Source organism: Halichondria panicea, chromosome 3 (genome assembly GCF_963675165.1).
Source record: "Halichondria panicea chromosome 3, odHalPani1.1, whole genome shotgun sequence".
Classification (NCBI taxonomy): domain Eukaryota; kingdom Metazoa; phylum Porifera; class Demospongiae; order Suberitida; family Halichondriidae; genus Halichondria; species Halichondria panicea.
Window position 1 is genome coordinate 7407545 of NC_087379.1, and position 24580 is coordinate 7432124.

The 24580-nt window shown below is 44.3% G+C and overlaps 9 protein-coding genes across 16 annotated transcripts in view; 5 read left to right on the forward strand and 4 right to left on the reverse strand.

Moving 5' to 3' along the window:
* LOC135334081 (dapdiamide synthesis protein DdaC-like) overlaps positions 1-15516 on the forward strand; it is a 23735-nt gene extending 8219 nt beyond the window's left edge. For 2 of the 7 annotated variants that reach the window (XM_064529128.1, XM_064529125.1), the window contains exons 5-6: positions 4181-4480; positions 4852-5046. In XM_064529128.1, coding sequence (XP_064385198.1) covers positions 4181-4480; positions 4852-4926 — 375 coding nt within the window. In that variant the 3' untranslated portion in view covers positions 4927-5046. Of the gene's footprint in view, positions 1-464; positions 604-1687; positions 1857-2127; positions 2537-2647; positions 2779-3142; positions 3350-3478; positions 3716-4180; positions 4481-4545; positions 4774-4851; positions 5047-15370 lie in introns of those variants that run through there. The other 5 variants (XM_064529129.1, XM_064529126.1, XM_064529124.1 and 2 more) reach the window with 5 other exon arrangements.
* LOC135334078 (TNF receptor-associated factor 4-like) lies at positions 49-1499 on the reverse strand. The gene has a single exon (XM_064529119.1). It carries the CDS (start codon positions 1497-1499, stop codon positions 144-146), a length of 1356 nt encoding a protein of 451 aa, XP_064385189.1. The 3' UTR covers positions 49-143.
* Positions 6208-7946, reverse strand: LOC135334067 (TNF receptor-associated factor 5-like). The gene has a single exon (XM_064529106.1). The coding sequence runs from the start codon at positions 7835-7837 to the stop codon at positions 6311-6313; it is 1527 nt and encodes a 508-aa protein (XP_064385176.1). The 5' UTR covers positions 7838-7946; the 3' UTR covers positions 6208-6310.
* On the reverse strand, positions 9755-11300 carry LOC135334074 (TNF receptor-associated factor 4-like). Its single transcript, XM_064529116.1, has one exon. The coding sequence runs from the start codon at positions 11244-11246 to the stop codon at positions 9858-9860; it is 1389 nt and encodes a 462-aa protein (XP_064385186.1). The 5' UTR covers positions 11247-11300; the 3' UTR covers positions 9755-9857.
* On the reverse strand, positions 13212-15039 carry LOC135333057 (TNF receptor-associated factor 4-like). The gene is made up of 2 exons (XM_064527988.1): positions 14926-15039; positions 13212-14513 (listed from the first exon to the last, which is right to left on the reverse strand). The coding sequence occupies exons 1-2, from the start codon at positions 15037-15039 to the stop codon at positions 13212-13214; spliced, it is 1416 nt and encodes a 471-aa protein (XP_064384058.1).
* Positions 15517-15576: 60 nt separating the features above from the next.
* LOC135334085 (dapdiamide synthesis protein DdaC-like) lies at positions 15577-18271 on the forward strand. Of its 2 annotated transcripts, XM_064529140.1 has the most exons (7): positions 15577-15775; positions 15892-15916; positions 15947-16022; positions 16389-16595; positions 16730-16966; positions 17405-17704; positions 18059-18271. In XM_064529140.1, the coding sequence occupies exons 1-7, from the start codon at positions 15577-15579 to the stop codon at positions 18131-18133; spliced, it is 1119 nt and encodes a 372-aa protein (XP_064385210.1). In that variant the 3' UTR covers positions 18134-18271. The 2 variants fall into 2 exon arrangements, with proteins under 2 accessions (XP_064385210.1, XP_064385209.1); XM_064529139.1 differs by having other exon boundaries at positions 15892-16022.
* A 5-nt stretch (positions 18272-18276) lies between these two features.
* On the forward strand, positions 18277-20148 carry LOC135334092 (methanethiol S-methyltransferase-like). The gene is made up of 6 exons (XM_064529149.1): positions 18277-18503; positions 18573-18712; positions 18938-19116; positions 19221-19329; positions 19486-19603; positions 19862-20148. Exons 1-6 carry the CDS (start codon positions 18426-18428, stop codon positions 20036-20038), a joined length of 801 nt encoding a protein of 266 aa, XP_064385219.1. The 5' UTR covers positions 18277-18425; the 3' UTR covers positions 20039-20148.
* An 829-nt stretch (positions 20149-20977) lies between these two features.
* LOC135334094 (methanethiol S-methyltransferase 2-like) lies at positions 20978-22625 on the forward strand. The gene is made up of 6 exons (XM_064529151.1): positions 20978-21127; positions 21204-21343; positions 21544-21719; positions 21772-21880; positions 21960-22077; positions 22348-22625. Exons 1-6 carry the CDS (start codon positions 21050-21052, stop codon positions 22522-22524), a joined length of 798 nt encoding a protein of 265 aa, XP_064385221.1. The 5' UTR covers positions 20978-21049; the 3' UTR covers positions 22525-22625.
* A 127-nt stretch (positions 22626-22752) lies between these two features.
* LOC135334093 (methanethiol S-methyltransferase 2-like) lies at positions 22753-24515 on the forward strand. Its single transcript, XM_064529150.1, has 7 exons — positions 22753-22881; positions 23190-23281; positions 23355-23494; positions 23552-23730; positions 23777-23885; positions 23997-24114; positions 24249-24515. The coding sequence occupies exons 2-7, from the start codon at positions 23204-23206 to the stop codon at positions 24423-24425; spliced, it is 801 nt and encodes a 266-aa protein (XP_064385220.1). The 5' UTR covers positions 22753-22881; positions 23190-23203; the 3' UTR covers positions 24426-24515.
* Positions 24516-24580: the final 65 nt, after the last annotated feature.

A 24580-nucleotide genomic window follows, 5' to 3' on the forward strand; every position in this document is an offset into this window, starting at 1 on the left:
CATTTATTGTATCCAGCGCTTAGTAACGCGCCAGTACGGTACATGTAGTCCAAACAAATACAATTGCAATCAGTACACAGATAATACTTATGTCTACGGTTTGTTTGTGTGTATACGTAATTATCACTCTTCTAATTAAGCAACTACTTCAGTTCTACTTTGTGTATTTGGAAGAGAAGGGTGTCGTTTCGTAAATAATTGGGCTCCAGTTCAGTGTGAGCAATGAACTGTGGCTGTCCCCGCCCCCCTCCCCTCTCTCCCTCTGTCACTCTGGTACAGCACTCGTTAGATACTTTGTCATCATAGGTGACAGTGTTTGTTTTATGATCCTTGCCATTGACCTGGTTCAGTAGTTGATATGAAATCACACCACGAAACGGCCATTTCAGAGAATTGTCAAACTCTCCTCTCATTAAGCACACAAACACAGAGACGTGTGTTCCTTTACCAATACCCCAGCCGTTAGCATCCACTCTAAGACAGATCTTGTAGCTCTGATGGTGGGTGTAGACTGGAGGGGAGTACCAACTATCGTCATCTCTTTTGTGCTGTTGGAAGTTGGTCATTGTAAGGACAGGGGCACCAAGAGATTTGGAGTTCACGGTGAGCATTTGTTGTAATGGCGCCAATTCAGTAATTTTCATCCTCAACTGTTTATTCTCTTCGACTAAAATATTAAACTCAGCTTTTTGTCTGGCTGATGATATTTCGTTTTCTAGTATTAACTTGGCATGACTGGTGGCTAGTAGGGACATGTGTGCTGAGAGGGAATTGTTATCGTGTTTTGGCATATCTTGTCGAGGGAGTTTCACAGCACAGCCTACGTGGTTGAAGTCACAGTTGATGGTGGTCAGGGGGCACTCATCGACAACATGGTTGTCTATATTCTGACGTTGGATAGTTGAACCACACTGGTTAGGGCAGGGGGCAGGGAAGGACCCACACACAGGCAAGTGGTTGTTGGTGACATCATCATAGGTAGACTTGTAATCATGGCAGTGCTCACAACCGAATGGACGTTTGGAGCAATCCTTAATTTGATGGTTTTGAATGTACCTTCGTTGCAGATGGTCCCCGCAATTATAGATGCAATCGATCTCGACAAACTGACATCCATCGAGTTGTTTCTCTGGCTGTGGATCTGTGTTGAGGTGCTCATCAAGCTGTCTCAAATCCACCGTCCACTCACACCCGTTTTTCTGCTGGCTACAGCGAACTTTCAAACTGTAGAGCGATTGTTTCAAGCCTTTATCGGCAAAACTTGAAAATTTCTCGTTACAAGTTGGGCACGGTTTTTGAATTGCTTTGATATGTTCAATACAAGCTTTGCAAAACTTCTTTCCACAGCATGTGACCTGGTAGGGCTCTCGGATAATCTGAAGACAAACTGGACACTCTGACTGGACGAATTCCGAAGGTGGTGGCTTCACAAACTCACAATCGAATCCTATTATTCTCTTGTCAGCGTGTTGCTGGTTGTTGGGGTTCAGTGCTGCCATCTCTTATTCGCTTGTCTTGTATTTTTTTGAAACTATAAACAAGGTGTGTAGGCTGATAATGAATATTGTCAGTTATTACTTGTTATTCACGCTTTTCCAAGTAGTCACATGTCTTCTAACCCATATTAGGTGCAGTTATACTATAATGGCTGGTGTGGACACGGGACAACACACACGCACACACACAGTCCTCCATCGAGCTGCTCAGTGACAAGACCTAGCTATAGCAACAGTGGCGTGTCTAATCAGACTAGGGGCTGACCCTCTTCTCAAGAACACCTTCAACTCAAGCCACTGACATGCTCGCTCTCAAACACTTTCCTCCAAAGAACTTCACCCCAAAACTGGAGGAGAAAGGTGAGACTACAAACAATGTAACCAGCTCTTTGCTTTAGTAGATATTGGCATCACTTAAAGTGAGACCAGTGCACATGTATTGATTATACGTGTGATGTGCAAGTATTATTTTTATGTGGTACAAGTCAAAACAGTGTTTTTTGATCGAATGGCAAATAATTTGTATGTTGGCTACTTGTTCACTGTTAATTGTTTCGGCTCGTATGCATTTTTATGTTAATTGCTGCTGTTACCGTGGTAGTAATGATGACCCTAATGCACATGCACACAGCCCTTCTCTGGTAAGAGGAATGTTGTTGTGTCCTGGTCCCAGCCATACCTCAAACAAAGTCACAGAACATAACTTTATAATTATAGCTGAACTGCATGTGTACTTAGATCATTACATTACTTGTTTGTATGCAGTGCTTTAGAAATGTTAATTATGCCATATGGTATGAGGGGGTGGAAGCCTACACAGTGTAGAATTCCTTTGTGGCCTACTGCGCATGTGCAGACAATTAGATGGGATTCTACCACAGCATGCAATATGGCATGGACTAGTATAGCTGCTGTGACCGTCTCCACAGATGCTCTCCCTCTCAAGATCAGTCCCAGAGATGGCAATACATCCCTGCAGTTCCTCAAGGAGTGGATGGCAGCCAACAAAGACTGGCTGGACCAGAAGCTCCTGGAACATGGTAGACCATATACATCCAGCTGGGAAACTTGTAAATGCTGTATACTTGTTGCTCTGCTGGCTCATAAAATCACTTCTAGCTGTATGTTTAATGATTGTATCTGTTATATAGGAGCCATCTTATTGCAAGGGTTTGATGTGAACGAAGCCATCGACTTCCAAGAAGCTGTACTGCAGTTCAGCCCTGACCTGTGTGACACGTACAGAGGCACCTCTCCAAGGAACCAAATCCTTGGAACCCAGGTATACTGACATGCATCTCCATGTGTCTGGTTGGCTAATTAACTGGACTGGGTATGAATGTATTATTAGCTGCTTTGAGCCATCTAAATGAATTTCTAATCGTGCATTCCATAAAATTAATATTAGTTATAGTGTTGGACTGACTTGCGTTGTTTTTGCGTATAAAGTGATGTTGTCACATGATTAGAATTTGATCTGGTTAGCCAAACATGATTGATGATGTGTTTTGATATGCATTCCAAGAAAACAATTTGTCCACACACAAACAGCTACGTATGCTAGTGGCTTCAATAATAGTTGTGTACCATGTATAGTGTGCTCTGTAATTAAGCCCCTCCCCCCCCACACACACACACACACACAGTACGTGTTCTCGGCCAGTGAGTTCCCCCCACACTACCCTATCCCCCAACACCTTGAGATGGCGTTCCTGCCCGCCCCTCCTCGGAGACTGTTCTTCTGCTGTCTGGAGGCACCCACCTCGGCAGGAGGGGAGACTTGTCTGGCCGACTACAAGAAAGTCTATGAGACCATGGATCCGAAAATTCGACAAAGTTTTGAAGACAAAGGAGTGAGTATGTGGATAGTGATTGTGTGTGCTTGTGTGTGTACAAACTTCCTGTCAGCTGATTTATTAATACATTGTACCAAATTAACACAAACAGATGAACCACGTGATTGCATTGTTGCTGTTTTGTAGGTGATGCATATTCGTAACTATGTGCGACAGAGGAGCTACTTCACAGACCCGTCCATGATGAAGGGGTGGGAGGCCGTGTTTGGCACCAAAAATCGAGAAGAAGTTGCGCGGGAACTGACAGAGGACCAAATGGAGCACTCGTGGGGAGAGAATGATTCTCTGAGGATAGTGAACCGTGTCCCTGCTATAGAGAAGCATCCTCAGTCCGGCCACAAAGTGTGGTTCAATCATTTAATGGTATGTATAGTGATGGTCGCTTGGCCCTGGCTAGTACTGTATCACCATGGCATTGTACAATCATTGCATGCATAGATCAGGTAATAGCAGGAGCTACATAAACTCCTGGTAATAGGTATGGTGATGATTGGGTATAGCTTACTAGGTTGGTTTTTGAGTACTGCTACACTTACAGTAGCTAGATTGCGATTTGAAACACTATTGCAATGCAAATATGAAAATTATAAATTATACTTGCACTTGCATGAGTGAATTTGTTGTCTGGCAATAATACTTGTTCCAAGTACGCTGCAATCTATCATAATAGTACTCAGAGCTATTAATTGTGGATCTAATTGTTTGTGCTAGCAATGAGATGGTAGCTTATATCAACTGTTACTGTAACAGTACTGTTATAACCCCCCCCCCACACACACACACACACACCCGCCCCCCCCCACACACACACACACACACACACATCAGGTATTTCATTGGACCATGTATTATGACGAGCCCTACCGTGTGTACCAGCGCCTGGGAGGTCTCAAACAGCTGCTCTACTCCTGGGTCCTGTGGGCTGCCAGCTTCTTCTATATCGGACTGAAAGCACCCTCGGCTAAACTGAGCCTTGGTATGAACACTTGCTATGGCGATGGTGCGGCCATACCTTATCGTACAGTGAGCCACGTTAGAGACACAGTGTGGAGGAACCTTGTGTTCAATCGCTGGAAGCAGGGGGACGTGCTCATGATAGACAACTTCAGGGTGTCTCACGGGAGACAGGTAAGGGAGTCTTTGCATGAATCAACAACTCTAGCCTTCTCACTATATGTATTAGCTCTATACAGTGGAACCTCTGTTAACAACCACCTCCGAATAAAGGCCAGTTGCTATATAACGGCCAGGCACCCAGGTCCCAAATGAACAGTTTGTGTACAAAACAACCTCTCAACAAAGGCCACCTCTGTATAAAGGCCAAAACATTGTTCCCCAAAGGTGTCCGTTATAGAGAGGTTCCACTGTATTTGATTGTGGTGTCACATGCACACTGGCACTGGTACATAGAGTACGTGATTTAAGCATTGTATGTAGGATCGATTTCTATGATTCTAGTGAGCCTTTATCAATATTTTGTTGTATTTTCCATTCTGTAGCCTTTCTCTGGCAGGAGGAAGATCGTTGTGTCCTGGTCTAACCCGATGACAAGACCCAGCCTCACAAGATCCTGAACCATCATAGACTGATATTTATAACCAGTTGCCGTTTCCATCGTTTTATATTTTCACAGCAATCATTCCTCCATGTGCGTTACATGCTGTTCATTGTTTCATGAATTTGTGGTTTCTTAAGGGTGGAGGGTGGGCTTTAGGCTGACCACAGCCAATGTACCCTAGGGTACATGAATGTACACCCTAGCAGGGTACATGGGGTTTGTACCCTGGAGTATCCTGAGAGTTTCAATGGATATTCCTTAGTGTCAGAGCACATCATGGTACAAGTGCAGAATGTACATGTTAGTAGAAGGAGATGGTATCCTCCTAATACAGTGTAGTAATTCCCTTGTGGCCTATTCAATGCAGAGCATATTACCCACTCAGTCATGTGACATGTGAAGGAATGGTTTTAGACTGCTGTGTTGGAGCTCCACTCACCAGAGCTAGAAGACCAGAATGATGCTGAGTATCTTCCTCCTCCACAACTCCTCCAGATGTAAGCCACTGAAACCTTGCTGGCGATGTTGGCAATCCATGAGGAGAAGGTTGTACAGGGGAGAAAGGTGTCTCCAAAACCAGCAAACAAAGTGAGCCCCCCCCCCCCCCCCCCCCCCCTACTAGTCTCGTGGACCAGACTTGTAACGGCTGGCTTGCAAGACTATGTGACACTATACTGTACACCTACTGCCTATAACTTCCTTCACCCCCCCCCCCACACAGCCTGAGTCCAGTGAGGTGGTGAAGAGGATGATAGTGTATCTCCCTGGTGATAGTTCCCTCCCTCCGGACACTCTGGAGCAACTCACACCAGAACTACTCAGTAGGATAGAGCCAAGTCTCATCACTGCTGCCATAGCAACACGCAAGACACAGATGAGGTACTATAAGAGGTATATAGTTGCACAACATTGTATTGCGTTGGATTGATCATAGGCCAATTTAGCTCCTTCCTATTTTTCTCAGTGTAAATAATGTATCTGTTGATTATTGAAGGCTGTAGCTAACGGATTACACTCACCGTTGTCTTGTTTCTACGCTTTTCGTGCTTATCCTGGCCAATCCTAGCAACGTTTCACATCAGTTCTACTTTGTGTATTTGGAAGAGAAGGGTGTCGTTTCGTAAATACTTGGGCTCCAGTTCAGTGTGAGCAATGAGCTTTTGTTGTCCCCACCCGTTCTTTGATCTCTCTCCCTTTTTTTTGTGTTTTTGTAGTTCGATAACATACAGAGTGCGCTTAACCCATAAAATATATACATGTAGTAGCAGCGCTTAGTAACGCGCCAGTACGGTACATGTAGTCCAAACAAATACAATTGCAATCAGTACACAGATAATACTTATGTCTACGGTTTGTTTGTGTGTATACGTGATCATCACTCTTCTAATTAAGCAACTACTTCAGTTCACTTTGTGTATTTGGAAGAGAAGGGTGTCGTTTTGTAAATACTTGGGCTCCAGTTTAGTGTGAGCAAAGAACTGTGGGTGTCCCCACCCCTCTCCCCTCTCTCCCTCTGTCACTCTGGTACAGTACGTGTTAGGTATTTTATCATCATAGGTGATTGTGTATGTTTTATGATCCTTGCCATCGACCTGGTTTAGTAGTTGATATGAAATCACACCACGAAACGGCCATTTCAATGAATCGTCAAACTCTCCTCTCATGAAGCACACAAACACAGAGACGTGTGTTCCTTTACCAGTGCCTATGCCGTTAACGTCCACTCTGAGACAGATCTTGTAGCCCTGATGGTGGGTGTAGACTGGAGGGGAGTGCCATTGGTCGTCATCTCTCTTATGCTGTTGGTAATTGGTCATTGTAAGGACAGGGGGACCAAGAAATCTAGAGTTCACGGTGAGCATTTGTTGCAATGGTGCCAATTCAGTAATTTTCATCCTTAGCTGTTTATTCTCCTCAACTAAAGTAGCAATGTCAGCGTTTTGCTCGGAAGCGAGAAACATACTTCCTTCTTCTAGTGCGGTAACTTTGGTTTGTAGTGCAGTTAAGTTCGTTTTAGAAGATCTAATCTCGGCATTACTAGTAGTGTTCTGTTGCTCAACTTTGATTTTTAGTGCAGCTATTTTACTGTCAAACGATCTGCCTAGTTGTAATATTCTATTTTCATCAACCAAGTTTTTAATTTCAGTTTGTTGCTTGGCATGACTGGAGGCCAATAGAGAGATGTGTGTGAGTAGGTTCTCTCTCTGGTGTTCTGGCATGTCTTGTCGAGGGATTTTCACAGCACAGCCTACATGATGCAAGTCACAGTTGATGGTAGTCAGGGGGCACCCATCGACAACATGGCTGTCTATATTCTGACGTTGGATAGTTGAACCACACTGGTTAGGGCAGGGGACAGGGAAGGACGCACACACAGGCCAGTGGTTGTTGGTGACATCATCGTAGGTAGACTTGTAATCACGGCAGTGCTCACAATCGAATGGACGTTTGGTGCAATCCTTAATTTGATGGTTTTGAACGTACCTTCGCTGCTGATGGTTCCCGCAGTTATAGATGCAATCAATCGCGACAAACTGACAACCATTGAGTTGTTTCTCTGGCTGTGGATCTGTGTTAAGGTGCTCATCAAGCTGTCTCAGTTCCCCCGTCCACTCACACCCGTCTTTCTGGTGGCTACACTGAACTTTCAAGCTGTAGAGCGATCGTTTCAAACCTTTGTCGGGAAAGCTTGAAATGTTCTCGTTGCAGGTTGGGCACAAATTTTTATTAGCTTTGATGTGTTCAATACAAGCTTTGCAAAACTTATTTCCACAGCATGTGACCTGGTGAGGCTCTCGAATGATCTGGAGACAAACTGGACACTCTGATTGGACGAACCGTTCTGGTGGAGGTTCCACAAACTCACAATCAAATCCTATTATTCTCTTGTCAGCTTGTTGCTGGTTGTTGGGGTTCAGTGCTGCCATCTCTTATTCACTTGTCTTGTATTTTCTTGTAACTAAACAGGGTGTGTCGCCTCCTCTGCATGATAATGAATATCGTCAGTGACTTGTTATTCACGCTTTCCCAGTAGTCACATGTCTTCTAGCTAACCCATATTAGGTGTAGTTACTATAATGGCTCAGTTTGTGGACATAATAGCATGCACACACACACACACACGCTGACAATGCTCGCTCTCAAACACTTTCCTCCAATGAACTTCACCCCATGCAGTGCATGCATGTGTATTGATCATTGTGCAAGTATTAATGTTATGTGTACGTACTGCTGATCTAATTGATTATGTGCTGTACATGGTGTCATCCCCTCTAGCTCCAATTTCCCCACCCTTTCAATGATGACTGAGTGTTCATAGCTGGGTATTGAAATAACAGTTGACGTTTTTTTGCAAAATTTTCTGGTTACTTTTCTCATTTCCCCCCTCTACTTCAAAATCCTGTATGACACCCTGCTGTACGTACATAACCTCATTTCTCCCTTTCCTGCCTCCTTGCAGAGCCACCGTTTGACCTGGCGGCATACATCAATAGTCCAAGTCTGAGTGACGTGGAACTGATATTAGAGGACGGGTCCCGATTCCATGCACACAGACTGGTTCTCTGTGCCCAAAGCCCCGTGTTCAAGTCCATGCTAGACTCTGAACTATGGGTGGAATCTAGAAACAAGGAGGTTGGTTGTTTAATGCTGATTGCACTACCTCTGTCCATGGCTACTAGAATATTGAATACTGCATATACTGTGTGTTTGAGAAACCTTGAGACCATGCATGGTACACTGTACTGATCCCTTGTGAAGCATCAAATCTGAACACCACTGCATATACACGCATAGACCACTCCCTCCCTCCCTCCCACAGATTCCACTGCCTACACTGACTCTGACTGTATGGTAAGGTGGTGCAAGTGCTCCTCCAGTACCTGTACATTGGTTGCTGTCTCTTCCCTCGGGAGACAGGTTAGGGAATGCTTTCATGGTTGTGTGCTACAGTAGTGTAGTTTAGTTGTCTTTATGACCAAATGGCCGTATGTTAGCTACTTACATGTAGGTTGTGATGGTTGTTCACTGTCAAGAAAAAATGGCATTATTTGTTTGGCTTGCCGTATAATTTGTTATAGTTATAACACGGGCACTCGGGATGTTTGACATATATTGCACTGAAGCACGAGGGCTGAGTGCAATATATGCCATGCATCCCAAGTGCACGTGTTATAACTAGTTTATATCCCGAGGGCGTAGCAACATACCACTGTCTTAGTAACACAATATAAAGTGCACAAAAATAATTACAGAGACAACCCTAGACACAACTCCATCTCTTCTCGGAGATATGTACCAGTATCAGGTAATCCGTGAGGAGTAGGTCGTACAGGGAAAAAAGGTGTCTCCAAAACCAGCAGACAAAGTGAGCACCCTCCCCCCCAGGCTCATTGTCTACAGACACTGGTAACCAACACCATCTCTTCACTCCCCCCCCACACAGCCTGAGTCCAGTGAGGTGGTGAAGAGGATGATAGTATCTCTCTCTGGTGATGGTTCCCTCCCTCCGGACACTCTGGAGCACCTCACACCAGAACTACTCACTAGGATAGAGCCAAGTCTCATCACTGCTGCCATAGCAACACGCAAGACACAGGTGAAGGCGTGCTATAAGAGATATAGTTGCATAACATTGTATTGAAGCTATGCGTTGGATTGATTTAACTCTTTCCTATTTTTCTCAGTGTAAATTAAGCGAATAAGCGCCAACAAAGGAACTATATAATGTGCTGTAATTATATAGAATATAACATAATTACAGGTTAAGAGTGCGCTTAACCCACAAGTATTTATTATAATATTCATTGTAGCCAGCGCTTAGTAACGCGCCAGTACGGTACATGTAGTCCAAACAAATACAATTGCAATCAGTACACAGATAATACTTATGTCTACGGTTTGTTTGTGTGTATACTGTACGTAATTATCACTCTTCTAATTAAGCAACTACTTCAGTTCTACTTTGTGTATTTGGAAGAGAAGCGTGTCGTTTCGTAAATACTTGGGCTCCAGTTCAGAGTGAGCAATGAACTTTTGCTTTCCCCAACCCCTTTTTGATCTCTCTCCCTCTGTCACTCTGGTACAGTACTCGTTAAGCATATAGTCATCATAGATACTTATGTCTATTTCATGATCCTTGCCATTGACCTGGTCCAGTAGTTGATATGAAATCACACCACGAAATGGCCATTTCAGAGAATCGTCAAACTCTCCTCTCATGAAGAACACACCCACAGTGACGTGTGTTCCTTTACTAGTACCGTAGCCGTTAGCGTACACTTTAAGACAGATCTTGTAGCCCGGATGGTGGGTGTAGACTGGAGGGGAGAGCCACTCATCGTCATCTCTCTTGTGCTGTTGGAAGTTGGTCATTGTAAGGACAGGGGGACCAAGAGGTATGGTGGTACATGGTGCAGGCTGAACTTGTTGCTTGCCTCCATTAGTAGTCAATAATTGTTTTTCTTCCTCTAAAGTGATAACTTTGGTTTGTAGTGCAGTTAAGCTCGTCTTATAAGACTTTTGTTGTTTATAATTTTCATCTACCAAGTTTGCTATTTTGTCTTGTTGCTTGGCATGACTGGTGGCTAATAGAGAGATGTGTGTGAGTAGGTTCTCTCTCAGGTGTTCTGGCATGTCTTGTCGAGGGAGTTTCACAGCACAGCCTACGTGGTGGAAGTCACAGTTGATGGTGGTCAGGGGGCACTCATCGGCAACATGGCTGTTTATATTCTGACGCTGGATAGTTGAACCACACTGGTTAGGGCAGGGGACAGGGAAGGACCCACACACAGGCCAGTGGTTGTTGGTGACATCATCATAGGTAGACTTGTAATCATGGCAATGCTCACAACCGAATGGACGTTTGGGGCAATCCTTAATTTGGTGTTTTTGAATGTACCTTCGCTGCTGATGGTTCCCGCAATTATAGATGCAATCGATCTCGACAAACTGACATCCATCGAGTTGTTTCTCTGGCTGTGGATCTGTGTTGAGGTGCTCATCAAGCTGTCTCAGTTCCTTCATCCACTCACACCCGTCTTTCTGGTGGCTACATCGAACTTTCAAATCGTAGAGCGATTGTTTCAAACCTTTGTCAGGGAAATTGGAAAACTCCTCTTCATTGCAAGTTGGGCATGGCTTTTGAATTGCTTTGATGTGTTCAATACAAGCTTTGCAAAACTTCTTTCCACAGCATGTGACCTGGTGGGGCTCTCGAATGATCTGGAGACAAACTGGACACTCTGACTGGACGTATCGTTCTGGTGGAGGTTCCACAAACTCACAATCGAATCCTATTATTCTCTTGTCAGCTTGTTGCTGGTTGTTGGCTGCCATTTCTAGCAGTTTTTAAAGCCTACATGTAGCTTGTAGGCTCTTTGACAGGGAATATTTGTGTGGGTAGTCACATGCCTTCCAACCCATATTTGGTATAGTGGTCAGGTTGGACACACACACACACACACACACACAGTGCCCTCCATCGAGCTGCTCAGAGACAAGACCTGGCGACAGTGGTGTGTCTAATCAGACTAGGGGCTGACCCTCACGGATAAGGTGAGCACCCTCACCCCCAGGTGCACAAAAATAATGACAGAGACAACCCTAGACACAGCTCCATCTCTTCTCGACGATATGTGCCAGTATCAGGCAATCCGTGAGGAGTAGGTCGTACAGGGGAGAAAGGTGTCTCCCAAATTAGAAGACATGGTGAGCACCCTCCCCCCAGGTTCATTGCCAACAGACACTGGTAACCAACACCATCTCTTCACCCCCCCCCCCCCCCACAGCCTGAGTCCAGTGAGGTGGTGAAGAGGATGATTTAGTGTCTCTCTCTGGTGATGGTTCCCTCCCTCCGGACACTCTGGAGCACCTCACACCAGAACTACTCACTAGGATAGAGCCAAGTGTCATCACTGCTGCCATAGCAACACGCAAGACACAGGTGAAGGCGTGCTATATAAGAGGTAGAGTTGCACAACATTGTATTGAAGCTATGCGTTGGATTGATTTAGCTCTTTCCTATTTTTCTCAGTGTAAGCGAATAAGCGCCAACAAAGGAACTATATAATGTACTGTAATGAGTATTAGTTATTACCCAGCCAGAGTGCAACATGCCATATATTGCTCCAGTGCAATATATGGCATGTTGCACGAGGGCGCCTGCAATAAGTAACTTGTTGCCCAATGACGTTAAACTCGTCTGACTGGTCATATAAATCGTAATAAAAGACATGTTTTTTGAAGGAATTTAGTGTATTCATTAGTTTTGCTGAATTCCATAGTAATTTTTTTAGGTTTTCTTCCCACTAGTAGTTGTAAAGGTAGTTGCCGAGCGGGAAGCGAGGCGAATAATCGTACTACCTGATTCTGGCCCATGTGGATATATTTGTATATATGTCTGCAACGGATGTGGGTTGGGCTCCCCCGGGGGGGCAGTACGAGTCAATAAAGAAGAAAACGATGCGCTAGGGCGTGGCCATTGCAATGAGCGTGGCATACCGTACCGTACAAGCTAGATCTAGCTAGCTAGCTAGCTATGAACACCCGCTCTTGTAGTGCAAACCGGCGTGCAGCTCTCTCTACAGAGCAGCTAGAGAGAAACAGACAACAGGACAGAGACCGAAGAGCCACAGCTAGGCGGCAGCAGTCGGATGAACAAAGGTCAGCTCATAAATTCTACTCAGTAGCACTCCGAACAAAATCATTAGTAATGTTTCCCGTAACTAACAATTCTTACAAGCTATTCTCTTTATTTTATCCTTTTCCACATTATTTGAACTATTATGTTCTTCAAAAATTTCATATGATTATTCACCTTCTTCATTATAAATTTCAATCCGAGCTTCCCGCGAGGCGCCTGCGTATATGAATACGTATGCCCTAGTAGCCTATAAAAGGGACCAACTGAGTATTGTGTGGAATGGGGGGGGGGCATAAGTCCCAAATGGATATCTCTTACTGCATTTACACACAGTGCAAGTGCATATAATCCAGTGCATTATGCCATATAATGCAGTGCAATATATGGTAGCCATGGCAGTGATGCAACATGCCATATACTGAGGACTGGATTGCTTTGATCTGCCCAGTCACTGGGCAACAATATAGAATAATCATAATTATAGGTTGAGTGCATAAGTATAATAATATAACATTCATTGTAGCCAGCGCTTAGTAACGCGCCAGTACGGTACATGTTGTCCAAACAAATACAATTGCAATCAGTACACAGATAATACTTATGTCTACGGTTTGTTTGTGTGTATACTGTACGTAATTATCACTTTTCTAATTAAGCAACTACTTCAGTTCTACTTTGTGTATTTGGAAGAGAAGGGTGTCATTTTGTAAATACTTGGGCTCCAGTTCAGTGTGAGCAATGAACCTTGCTATTCCCCGCCCCACTCTCCTCTCTCCCTCCCTCACTCTGGCACAACTCGTGTTAGGTGTTCTGTTATCATAGGTGGTTTTGCCTGTTTCATGATTCTTGCCATCGACCTGGTCCAGTAGTTGTACTGAAATCACTCCACGAAACGGCCATTTCAAAGAATTGTCAAACTCTCCTCTCATGAAGTACACACCCACAGAGACGTGTGTTCCTTTACCAGTGCCCCAGCCATTAGCATCCACTCTGAGACAGATCTTGTAGCCCTGATGGTGGGTGTAGACTGGAGGGGAGTGCCAAACATCGTCATCTCTCTTTTGCTGTTGGAAGTTGATCATTGTAAGGACAGGAGCATCGAGCGGTTCGGAGTTCACGGTGAGCATATATTGCAATGGCGCCAATTCGGCATTTTTCGTTCTTAGCTGTATATTCTCTTCTACTAAAGTAGCAATGTCAGCTTGTTGCTTGGTGATTTTTTCTCTTTGTTGTGTAGTCTCAGCTTGTTGCTTGGCATGACTGGAGGCTAATAGAGAGATGTGTGTGAGTAGGTTCTCTCTCAGGTGTTCTGGCATGTCTTGTTGAGGGAGTTTCACAGCACAGCCTACGTGGTGGAAATCACAGTTGATGGTGATCAGGGGGCACTCATCGGCAACATGGCTGTCTATATTCTGACGTTGGATAGTTAAACGACACTGGTTAGGGCAGGGGACAGGGAAGGACCCAAACACAGGCCAGTGGTTGTTGGTGACATCATCATAGGTAGACTTGTAATCATGGCAGTGCTCACAACTGAATGATCGTTTGGGGCATTCCTTAATTTGGTGGACTTGAATGTACCTTCGCTGCTGATGGTTCCCGCAATTATAGATGCAATTGATCTCCACAAACTGACATCCATCGAGTTGTTTCTCTGGCTGTGGATCTGTGTTGAGGTACTCATCAAGCTGTCTCAGTTCCCCCGTCCACTCACACCCGTCTTTCTGGTGGCTACAACGAACTTTCAAACTGGAGAGCGATTGTTTCAAACTTTTATCGGCAAAACTTGAACTGAATTGCTCGTTGCAAGTTGGGCACGGCTTTTTAATTGCTTTGATGTGCTCAATACAAGCTTTGCAAAACTTCTTTCCACAGCATGTGACCTGGTGGGGCTCTCGAATGATCTGGAGACAAACTGGACACTCTGACTGGACGTATCGTTCTGGTGGAGGTTCCACAAACTAACAATCGAATCCTATTATCCTCTTGTCAGCTTGTTGGTGGTTGTTGGCTGCCATTTCTGACTGTTTTGTACTTCTACTTTTACATTAGCCTCGATTCCAGGCCGCACTGAAGATGTTGAGGTCTTGTGAAGGAGGCTACTTTTACGCATATAGGCTCTTTGACATGTACATGTAGTATAGTCACATGCCTTCTTTGATTCAGTAATAAAATTCATTGCTCTGATATGGTTGACACATGGGACGATACTAGGAATGCATGAATACTCCTGACAACAGCCACAATGCCCACACACACACACACACACACACACACACACACACACACACACACACACACACACACACACACACAGTCACACACAGTCACACACACACACACACACACACACACACACACACATACACACACACAGTGTCCTCCATCGAGCTGCTCAAAGACAAGACCTGGCGACAGTGGCGTGTCTATCAGACTAGGGGCTGACCCTCTACTCAAGAACACCTTCAACTCGAGCACCACTGACATGCTCGCTCTCAAACACTTTCCTCCAGAGAACTTCACCCCAAAACTGGAGGAGAAAGGTGACACTACAAACAATGTAACCAGCTCTTTGCTCTATTAGATATTGACATCACTTAAAGTGAGACCAGTGCATGTGTATATACGTATAATGTGCAAGTATTATTTTTATGTGGTACAAGTCAAAACAGTGTTTTTTGATCGAATGGCAAATAATTTGTATGTTGGCTACTTGTTCACTGTTAATTGTTTCGGCTCGTGTGCATTTTTATGTTAATTGCTGCTGTTACCATGGTAGTAATGATGACCCTAATGCACATGCACACAGCCGGCCTAGCCCTTCTCTGGTAAGAGGAAAGTTGTTGTGTCATGGTCACAGCCATACCTCAAACAAAGTCACAGAACATGACCTATAATTATGTGTACTTCATTACTTGGTTTATTTTTTGTATACAGTGCTATAGAAATGTTATTAGCAGTTAATTATGCCATATGGTATGAGGGGGTGGAAGCCTACACAGTATAGAATTCCTTTGTGGCCTAATGCGCATGTGCAGACAATTAGATGGGATTCTACCACATGCAATAATTATGGCATTGACTAGTATAGCTGCTGTGACCGTCTCCACGGATGCTCTCCCTCTCAAGATCAGTCCCAGAGATGGCAATACATCCCTGCAGTTCCTCAAGGAGTGGATGGCAGCCAACAAGGACTGGCTGGACCAGAAGCTGCTGGAACATGGTAGACCATTGTATATAAAGCCAGCTGTGAAACTTGTAAATGCTGTATACTTGTTGCTCTGCTGGCTCATAAAATCACATCTAGCTGTATGTTTAATGATTGTATCTGCTATATAGGAGCCATCTTATTGCAAGGGTTTGATGTGAACGAAGCCATCGACTTCCAAGAAGCTGTACTGCAGTTCAGCCCTGACCTGTGTGACATGTACAGAGGCACCTCTCCAAGGAACCAAATCCCTGGAACCCAGGTATACTGACATGCATCTCCATGTGTGTGGTTGGCTAATTAACTGCACTGGGTATGAATGTATTAATATTAATAGCTGCTTTGAGCCATCTAAATGAATTTCTAATCGTGCATTCCGTATAAATATTAGCAGGATATTAGTTATAGTGTTGGACTGACTTTGCCTATAAAGTGATGTTGTCACATGATTAGAATTTGATCTGGTTAGCCAAACATGATTGATGATGTGTTTTGATATGCATTCCAAGAAGCAATTTGTCCACACACAAACAGCTACGTATATGCTAGTGGCTTCAATATAACATGATAAGTTGTGTACCATGTGTACTATGCTCTGTAATTAAGCCCCTCCCCCCCACACACACAGTACGTGTTCTCGGCCAGTGAGTTCCCCCCACATTACCCCATCCCCCAACACCTTGAGATGGCGTTCCTGCCCGCCCCTCCTCGGAGACTGTTCTTCTGCTGTCTGGAGGCACCCACCTCGGCAGGAGGGGAGACTTGTCTGGCCGACTACAAGAAAGTCTATGAGACCATGGATCCGAAAATTCGACAAAGTTTTGAAGACAAAGGAGTGAGTACGTGTAGATAGTGATTGTGTGTGCATGTGGTGTGTGTACAAACTTCCTGTCAGCTGATTTATTAATACATTGTACCATATTAACACAAACAGATGAACCACGTGATTACATTGTTGCTGTGTTGTAGGTGATGCATATTCGTAACTATGTGCGACAGAGGAGCTACTTCACAGACCCGTCCATGATGAAGGGGTGGGAGGCAGTGTTTGGCACCAAAGATCGAGAAGAAGTTGCGCGGGAACTGACAGAGGACCGAATGGAGCACTCGTGGGGAGAGAATGATTCTCTGAGGATAGTGAACCGTGTCCCTGCTATAGAGAAGCATCCTCAGTCCGGCCACAAAGTGTGGTTCAATCATTTAATGGTATGTATAGTGATGGTCGCTTGGCCCTGGCTAGTACTGTATCACCATGGCATTGTACAATCATTGCATGCATAGATCAGGTAATAGCAGGAGCTACATAAACTCCTGGTAATAGGTATGGTGATGATTGGGTATACCTTACTAGGTTGGTTTCTGAGTACTGCTACACTTACAGTAGCTAGATTGCGATTTGAAACACTATTGCAATGCAAATATGAAAATTATAAATTATACTTGCACTTGCATGAGTGAATTTGTTGTCTGGCAATAATACTCGTTGCAAGTACGCTGCAATCTATCATATCAGTGCTCAGAGGTATTAATTGTGGATCTAATAAGCTTACCTGTATCATGCAACTATAATACCCCCCCCCCCCCCCCACACACACACACACACACACATACACACACACACACACACACGCACACACATATCAGGTATTTCATTGGACCATGTATTATGACGAGCCCTACCGTGTGTACCAGCGCCTGGGGGGTCTCAAACAGCTGCTCTACTCCTGGGTCTTGTGGGCCGCCAGCTTCTTCTATATCGGACTAAAAGCACCCTCGGCTAAACTGAGCCTTGGTATGAACACTTGCTATGGCGATGGTGCGGCCATACCTTATCGTACAGTGAGCCACGTTAGAGACACAGTGTGGAAAAACCTTGTGTTCAATCGCTGGAAGCAGGGAGACGTGCTCATGATTGACAACTTCAGGGTCTCTCACGGGAGACAGGTAAGAGAGTCTTTGCATGAATCAACCACTCTAGCCTTCTCACTACATGTATGTGTTAGCTCTATACAGTGGAACCTCTACCACCTCCGAATAAAGGTCAGTTGCTATAAAACGGCCAGGTCCCAGTTTGTGTACAAAACAACCTCTCAACAAAGGCCACCAAAGGCCAAAACATTGTTCCCCAAAGGTGTCCGTTATAAAGGTGTTCCACTGTATTTGATTGTGGTGTCACATGTACACTACTGTTACTGGCACTGGTACATAGAGTACGTGATTTAAGCATTGTATATAGGATCGATTTCTATGATTCTAGTGAGCCTTTATCAATACTTTGTTGTATTTTCCATTCTGTAGCCTTTCTCTGGCAAGAGGAAGATCGTTGTGTCCTGGTCTAACCCGATGACAAGACCCAGCCTCATAAGATCCTGAACCACCATAGACTGATATTTATAACCAGTTGCCGTTTCCATCGTTTTATATTTACACAGCAATCATTCATCAATGTGCGTTACATGCTGTACATTGTTTCATGAATTTGTGGTTTCTTATAAGTATGTGGTTAACCTGTGCAGTGTTTGAGGAATTTCAATAATTGTACACTAAATTATATGGCTGCCCATATTCATACATAGTGGGGTGACCTAACTTGATCACCTCACACATGAGATCTACACACCCCCAATGCAATGTTGTCTAGCTTGCTAGGGCAAACAGCTGAACAATGGTCCTACTAGCTGACCTAGTGTATCTCCTCATCTCCCTGTGCTGTGCAATACCAAGTGCTGCATTAGCAGTGTATGTGAGTGACCTCCTTAAAAACTAAAATAGTTTTCTTATACTGTTTCTCTCTCTTGCTCTCTATATATAGTTTGCATTTTTTATGTGGAATGGACTGGATCTTCCCATAGGCATTGACGGCCATGCTGACTGGCACACCCCCCCTTTGCTGACCAGCTCCACCCTCGTACACAACGCTCTGTTGCTGCTCATCTTCCCAGTACAACACACGTGAGATAAATAATTTTGCTTGAGATCTTCGATCTGCATTGAAGGAAGTAGAATATAAAAACCTGTGGAAGTTAACAACAGCATGTACAACTTTCAGTACGTAGTGCAAACACAGTTAATATACTAAGTCGATAATTCCTCCACTTTGCTAGCTACGGTGCACTATTTTAATACCTTATATTGCTGGCTACCACTATACCCAAACTCTCCCCGGCCCTCCCACAGCTTCACTCTGCGAGGTCCCCTCGACACTCTCCTGCGACTGATGGTTCCTGAACACTACAGACGTCCAGTCTACTCTCTCAGTGCTGGCCTGGCACTGGGGCTCACCATGTACCTATGGCAGCCGATGCCTCAACCTGTCTGGACCATCTCAAACACTACTGCTGCTAACATCCTCTCAGGTAAATAACTATAATGCAAGTATAAATTCCTGGACAGACTGTTTGTTTGTTTTCTTGTGTATAAACTAGTGTCCTTATAATTATAATTACTGACTTGTTTCCAGCAATGTCGATGCTTGGATTTATCGGAATACCCGTAGCAATCAGTAATATGGACCCTCTTGGCCTGGACATTATGGGCATGAAGAAACCTCTTATAAAGCTACTCGGTTGGTAAGTTTTATCAAATTCTGCCAACTCTGAAGTAGTCTCTATAATTTATGAGTTGCAACTTCTTATCTATAAATGTTGTATAGTAAGGACATGTATAGTCATGGCTCTACTGTACTTACAGCAGTTATTTGACTGATTTTTTTCTCACATATGCAGGGAGTCAGGGGAGAGTCCTCCGGGGGAGGCGGGGCTGGTAGAGACGGGTCTGTATAGACTCGTGAGGCATCCTGCATACACTATGCTGATGGTGGGAATATGGATCACTCCAACCATGGTCAGTCAAGTAACTTGAGTTAGGAACGTCCCATTTCAAAACAAAAAGTAGCTGTTTGATAGTGCTACAATAAATCATTACTAGTGTGCTTAGATCAGCGTTTGTTTTCGGGCCCAAATCTTGAAAATCACAATTTTTAGGTGTTTTTTGCTTGTTTTCGTCTAGAGCTACTGGCTGTAAGTTGAGTTAGAATTGTCCGAATGCATCTTAGGAAGCTCATAGCTAGCTACTCACTCTGCTTCCCCTCCTCCAACACAGAGTGTGGGCCACCTCCTCTTGTCCTCTGTCTACACACTGTACACGATACTAGCTGTGAAGTACTCGGAGGAGCCAGCACTCGTCAGGGAGATGGGCAAGGCCTACACTGACTACATGGACAGGACTCCTCCTTTTATACCAGCTCTCACTAAACACAACAAGTCAAAGAGAACATGATAGAACTGTCTTTTAAATTTCATTCCAGTCCTATAGGGAGAAATCTATAGTTATCATGTCATGGGTTGGTTTAATGGATTTTTGTCAAACTTTAAACTTATTTTACCAAAGTTGATGCATTCTGCATGGTGGCTACTTTATATCCTTTTTCCCTTGGGTCCAGACAATCCCCTATCGGCGCCCATAAATTGAGCATGCAGTACAATGAGTGTAGGTCCTCTCTACTCTCCCCCCAGTAGGTACTGTGTGTATTCTCAGCCAGTGAGCTCCCCCCCCCCCACACACACAGTATGTGTTCTCGGCCAGTGAGCTCCCCCACCCCACACACACAGTATGTGTTCTCGGGCAGTGAGCCCCCCCCACACACACACAGTATGTGTTCTCGGCCAGTGAGCTCCCCCCCCCACACACACAGTATGTGTTCTCGGCCAGTGAGCCCCCCCCCCACACACACAGTATGTGTTCTCGGCCAGTGAGCTCCCCCCCCACACACAGTATGTATTCTCGGCCAGTGAGCCCCCCCCCACACACACAGTATGTGTTCTCGGCCAGTGAGCTCCCCTCGTTCTTCCCCATCTCTCGACACCTTGAGATGGCGTTGAGACCTAGCTGTGTCTGGCTGACTACAATAAAATACACAATGGATGGATTCAGGCAAATGAGTGAGTGTTTATTGTGTGATAATAATATTATGTACTAACTTCTGATTTATGCACTGGTAATTAGTATGATGAATATGTTTTCAAGTTCCTTTCGACAACACCGAGTCGCACAAGATAATTATAACTAGCTGCATTTTCCTATAATTATATGTCAGCAATTATATCACGTTTGTGTATTATTTTGTGGTTTTTAAAAGTATGTACGTACACTTTTTGTGGAATATTCCGACTTATTATGGCTGCCAATAATTATAATATTCATAGTTAATTATTATGGTTGACCTATATTTACACATGGTCACATGAGCTAGAACACATATCCTTTTGTCTCATAGCAAGGAGCTGAACAATGGTCCTAGTAGCTGACCTAGTGTATCTCCTCATCTCCCTGTGCTGTGCAATACCAAGTGCTGCATCGATACTCTATGTGAGTGACTCCCTCATGCTTAACTGACAGCTATACCAAACGCCAATTTTTTTTCTCGGTCTACGTACATATGCAGTTTTCGTGTTTTATGTGGAATGGACTGGATCTCCCCATAGGCATTGACGGCCATGCTGACTGGCACACCCCCCCTTTGCTGACTAGCTCCACCCTCTTACACAACGCTCTGTTGCTACTCATCTTCCCAGTACAACACACGTGAGATAATTAAATAATGCCTTGAGGCTTTTTGATAGAATGTGTTTGGATTTGTAACTACTAAGTGGCCATGAATTGAACAACTGCATTACCAACTTTTCAGACGTCAATTTCTAACTTTTCAGTTTCAGTTTCAACATAACATGTTCAGATTTCCTTCCCAACTTGTTATGAACTCTACCCCCCCCCGCCCCCCACAGCTTCACTCTGCGAGGCCCCCTCAATACTCTACGACTGATGGTACCTGAACACTACAGACGTCCAGTCTACTCCCTCAGTGCTGGCCTGGCACTGGGGCTCACCATGTACCTATGGCAGCCGATGCCTCAACCTGTCTGGACCATCTCAAACACTACTGTTGCTAATATCGTCTCAGGTGAATGTACTTGTTTGTTAGTTTCTTGCACATGTATCATAACTCCATGCAGCTGTGTCGCTGATCGGGTTCCTAGGAGCACCTATAGCTATCAATAATATGGACCCTTTTGGTTTGAACATCTTTGGTGTGAGGAAGCCTCTTCTAAAACTACTTGGCTGGTAAGTTTTATATATACAGCAGTCTTTATAAGTAATTATTAAGAACGTACATCGATCTGTACTGAGCATTATCTCACAGGGAGTCAGGGGGTGGTCCTCTGGGGGAGGCGGGGCTGATAGAGACAGGTCTGTATGGACTCGTGAGGAACCCTCAATACAGTATGATAATGATGGGAATATGGATCACTCCAACCATGGTCAGTCAAGTAATTTGAGTTAATAACGTCCCATTTCAAAACAAAAAGTAGCTGTTTGATAGTGCTACAATAAATCATTACTAGTGTGCTTAGATCAGCGTTTGCTTTCGGGCCCAAATCTTGAAAATCACAATTTTTATATTATAAGTGGGTGTTTGCTCGTTTTCATCTAGAGCTACTGGCTGTAAGTTGAGTTAGAATTGTCCTAATTTCAGAAAGCATCTTAAGAAGCTCATAGCTACTCACTCTGCTTCCCCTCCTCCAACACAGAGTGTAGGCCACCTCCTCTTGACCTCTGTCTACACACTGTACGTGATACTAGCTGTGAAATACTCGGAGGAGCCTGCACTCGTCAGGGAGATGGGCAAGGCCTACACTGACTACATGGACAGGACTCCTCCTTATATACCAGCTCTCACTAAACACAACAAGTCAAAGAGAACATGATAGAACTGTCTTTTAAATTTCATTCCAGTCCTATAGGGAGAAATCATGTCATGGGTTGGTTTAATGGATTTTTGTCAAACTTCAAAACTTATTTTACCAAAGTTGATGCATTCTGCATGGTGGCTACTTTATACCCTTTTTCCCTTGGGTCCAGACAATCCTCTATTGGCGCCCATAAATTGAGCATGCAGTACAGTGAGTGTAGGTCCTCTCTACTCTCCCCAGTAGGTAGGTACTGTGTGTGTATTCTCGGCCAGTGAGCTCCCCTCGTTCTTCCCCATCTCCCAACACCTTGAGATGGCGTTGAGACCTTGCTGTCTGACTGACTACAAGAAACTATACGATTCAGGCAAATGAGTGAGTGTTTGTGTGATAATTTAATATGTACTAACTTCTGATTTATGCACTGGTAATTATGTTTTTCCTTTCAACAACACCGAGTCGCACAAGATAATTATAACCAACTGCATTTTCCTATAATTATGTGTGAGCAATCATATCACACATATCACATTTGTGTATTTGAAGTATGTCCGTACACTTTTTGTGGAATATTCCGACTTTTTTATGGCTGCCAACATAATATTCATAGTTAATTATTATGGTGGTGTGACCTCTACTGTACATACACATGGTCACATGAACACACCCTCTTTGTCTCAAAGCAAGGAGCTGAACAATGGTCCTAGTAGCTGACCTAGTGTATCTCCTCATCTCCCTGTGCTGTGCAATACCAAGTGCTGCATCGATAGTCTATGTGAGTCACTCCATGTAGTATATAACAGACATCAACAAAATGTAATTTTTTCTCGGTCTACGTACATATGCAGTTTTCGTGTTTTATGTGGAATGGACTGGATCTCCCCATAGGCATTGACGGCCATGCTGACTGGCACACCCCCCCTTTGCTGACCAGCTCCACCCTCCTACACAATGCTCTGTTGCTGCTCATCTTCCCAGTACAACATACGTGAGATAATTGTTAAACTTGTCATGCTAGCTACCACTCCCCCGCCCCCCCCCACAGCTTCACTCTGCGAGGTCCCCTCGACACTCTCCTGCGACTGATGGTACCTGAACACTACAGACGTCCAGTCTACTCCCTCAGTGCTGGCCTGGCACTGGGGCTCACCATGTACCTATGGCAGCCAATGCCTCAACCTGTCTGGACCATCTCAAACACTATTGCTGCTAACATTGTCTTAGGTGACTGTTTGTTAGTTTCTCGCACATGTATCATAACTCCATGCAGCTGTGTCGCTGATCGGGTTCCTAGGAGCACCTATAGCTATCAATAATATGGACCCTTTTGGTTTGAACATCTATGGTGTGAGGAAGCCTCTTCTAAAACTACTTGGCTGGTAAGTTTTTCAGTATATACGTAGTCTTTATAAGTAGGACATAATTAATATATGCAGTCATGGCTGTACTGTACTTACAGCAGTTGGTTGAGTGATTTGTTTCTCCCACAGGGAGTCAGGGGGTGGTCCTCTGGGGGAGGCGGGACTGGTAGAGACGGGTATGTATGGATTCGTGAGGAACCCTCAATACAGTATGCTGATGGTGGGAATATGGATCACTCCAACCATGGTCAGTCAAGTGCTAACCTCAGGTGGCCATAACTTAACTTGAGTTAGGAACGTCTAATTTCAAAACTATGAGATGCATTTAGTAGCTGTTTGGTAGCGCTACTCACTCTGCTTCCCCTCCTCCAACACATGCAGAGTGTGGGCCACCTCCTCTTGACCTCGGTCTACACACTGTACGTGATACTAGCTGTGAAGTACTCGGAGGAGCCAGCACTCGTCAGGGAGATGGGCAAGGCCTACACTGACTACATGGACAGGACTCCTCCTTATATACCAGCTCTCACTAAACACAACAAGTCAAAGAGAACATGATCTAATTCCAATCTCACATTTGACTACTTAGCAACATTTCATTGTGTAATTATCATTGTGAAATAAATGAATATTAGTACAATAAATGTTGCAAGCTGCGCTGTGCTAATGCCTCATACGTATATTAGAACAGGTATAATTAATTTGTGTATAAT

Coding starts and splice junctions, on each gene's coding strand:
- LOC135334092 (XM_064529149.1), top strand. CDS start 18,426: ATGGTCCTACTAGCTGACCTAGTGTATCTCCTCATCTCCCTGTGCTGT. Junction 19,117..19,220: donor TGCTGCTAACATCCTCTCAG/GTAAATAACTAT, acceptor ACTTGTTTCCAG/CAATGTCGATGCTTGGATTT. Junction 19,330..19,485: donor CTTATAAAGCTACTCGGTTG/GTAAGTTTTATC, acceptor TCACATATGCAG/GGAGTCAGGGGAGAGTCCTC.
- LOC135334093 (XM_064529150.1), top strand. CDS start 23,204: ATGGTCCTAGTAGCTGACCTAGTGTATCTCCTCATCTCCCTGTGCTGT. Junction 23,495..23,551: donor ATCTTCCCAGTACAACATAC/GTGAGATAATTG, acceptor CCCCCCCCACAG/CTTCACTCTGCGAGGTCCCC. Junction 23,731..23,776: donor TGCTGCTAACATTGTCTTAG/GTGACTGTTTGT, acceptor AACTCCATGCAG/CTGTGTCGCTGATCGGGTTC.
- LOC135334067 (XM_064529106.1), bottom strand. CDS start 7,837: ATGGCAGCACTGAACCCCAACAACCAGCAACAAGCTGACAAGAGAATA.
- LOC135334078 (XM_064529119.1), bottom strand. CDS start 1,499: ATGGCAGCACTGAACCCCAACAACCAGCAACACGCTGACAAGAGAATA.
- LOC135334074 (XM_064529116.1), bottom strand. CDS start 11,246: ATGGCAGCCAACAACCAGCAACAAGCTGACAAGAGAATAATAGGATTC.
- LOC135334094 (XM_064529151.1), top strand. CDS start 21,050: ATGGTCCTAGTAGCTGACCTAGTGTATCTCCTCATCTCCCTGTGCTGT. Junction 21,344..21,543: donor ATCTTCCCAGTACAACACAC/GTGAGATAATTA, acceptor CGCCCCCCACAG/CTTCACTCTGCGAGGCCCCC. Junction 22,078..22,347: donor TATGGATCACTCCAACCATG/GTCAGTCAAGTA, acceptor CCTCCAACACAG/AGTGTAGGCCACCTCCTCTT.
- LOC135334085 (XM_064529139.1), top strand. CDS start 15,577: ATGCGCATGTGCAGACAATTAGATGGGATTCTACCACATGCAATAATT. Junction 16,967..17,404: donor TGTGGTTCAATCATTTAATG/GTATGTATAGTG, acceptor CACACATATCAG/GTATTTCATTGGACCATGTA. Junction 17,705..18,058: donor GGGTCTCTCACGGGAGACAG/GTAAGAGAGTCT, acceptor TCCATTCTGTAG/CCTTTCTCTGGCAAGAGGAA.
- LOC135333057 (XM_064527988.1), bottom strand. CDS start 15,039: ATGTCAGTGGTGCTCGAGTTGAAGGTGTTCTTGAGTAGAGGGTCAGCC. Junction 14,514..14,925: donor AGCTCGATGGAGGACACTGT/GTGTGTGTATGT, acceptor TTCGATTGTTAG/TTTGTGGAACCTCCACCAGA.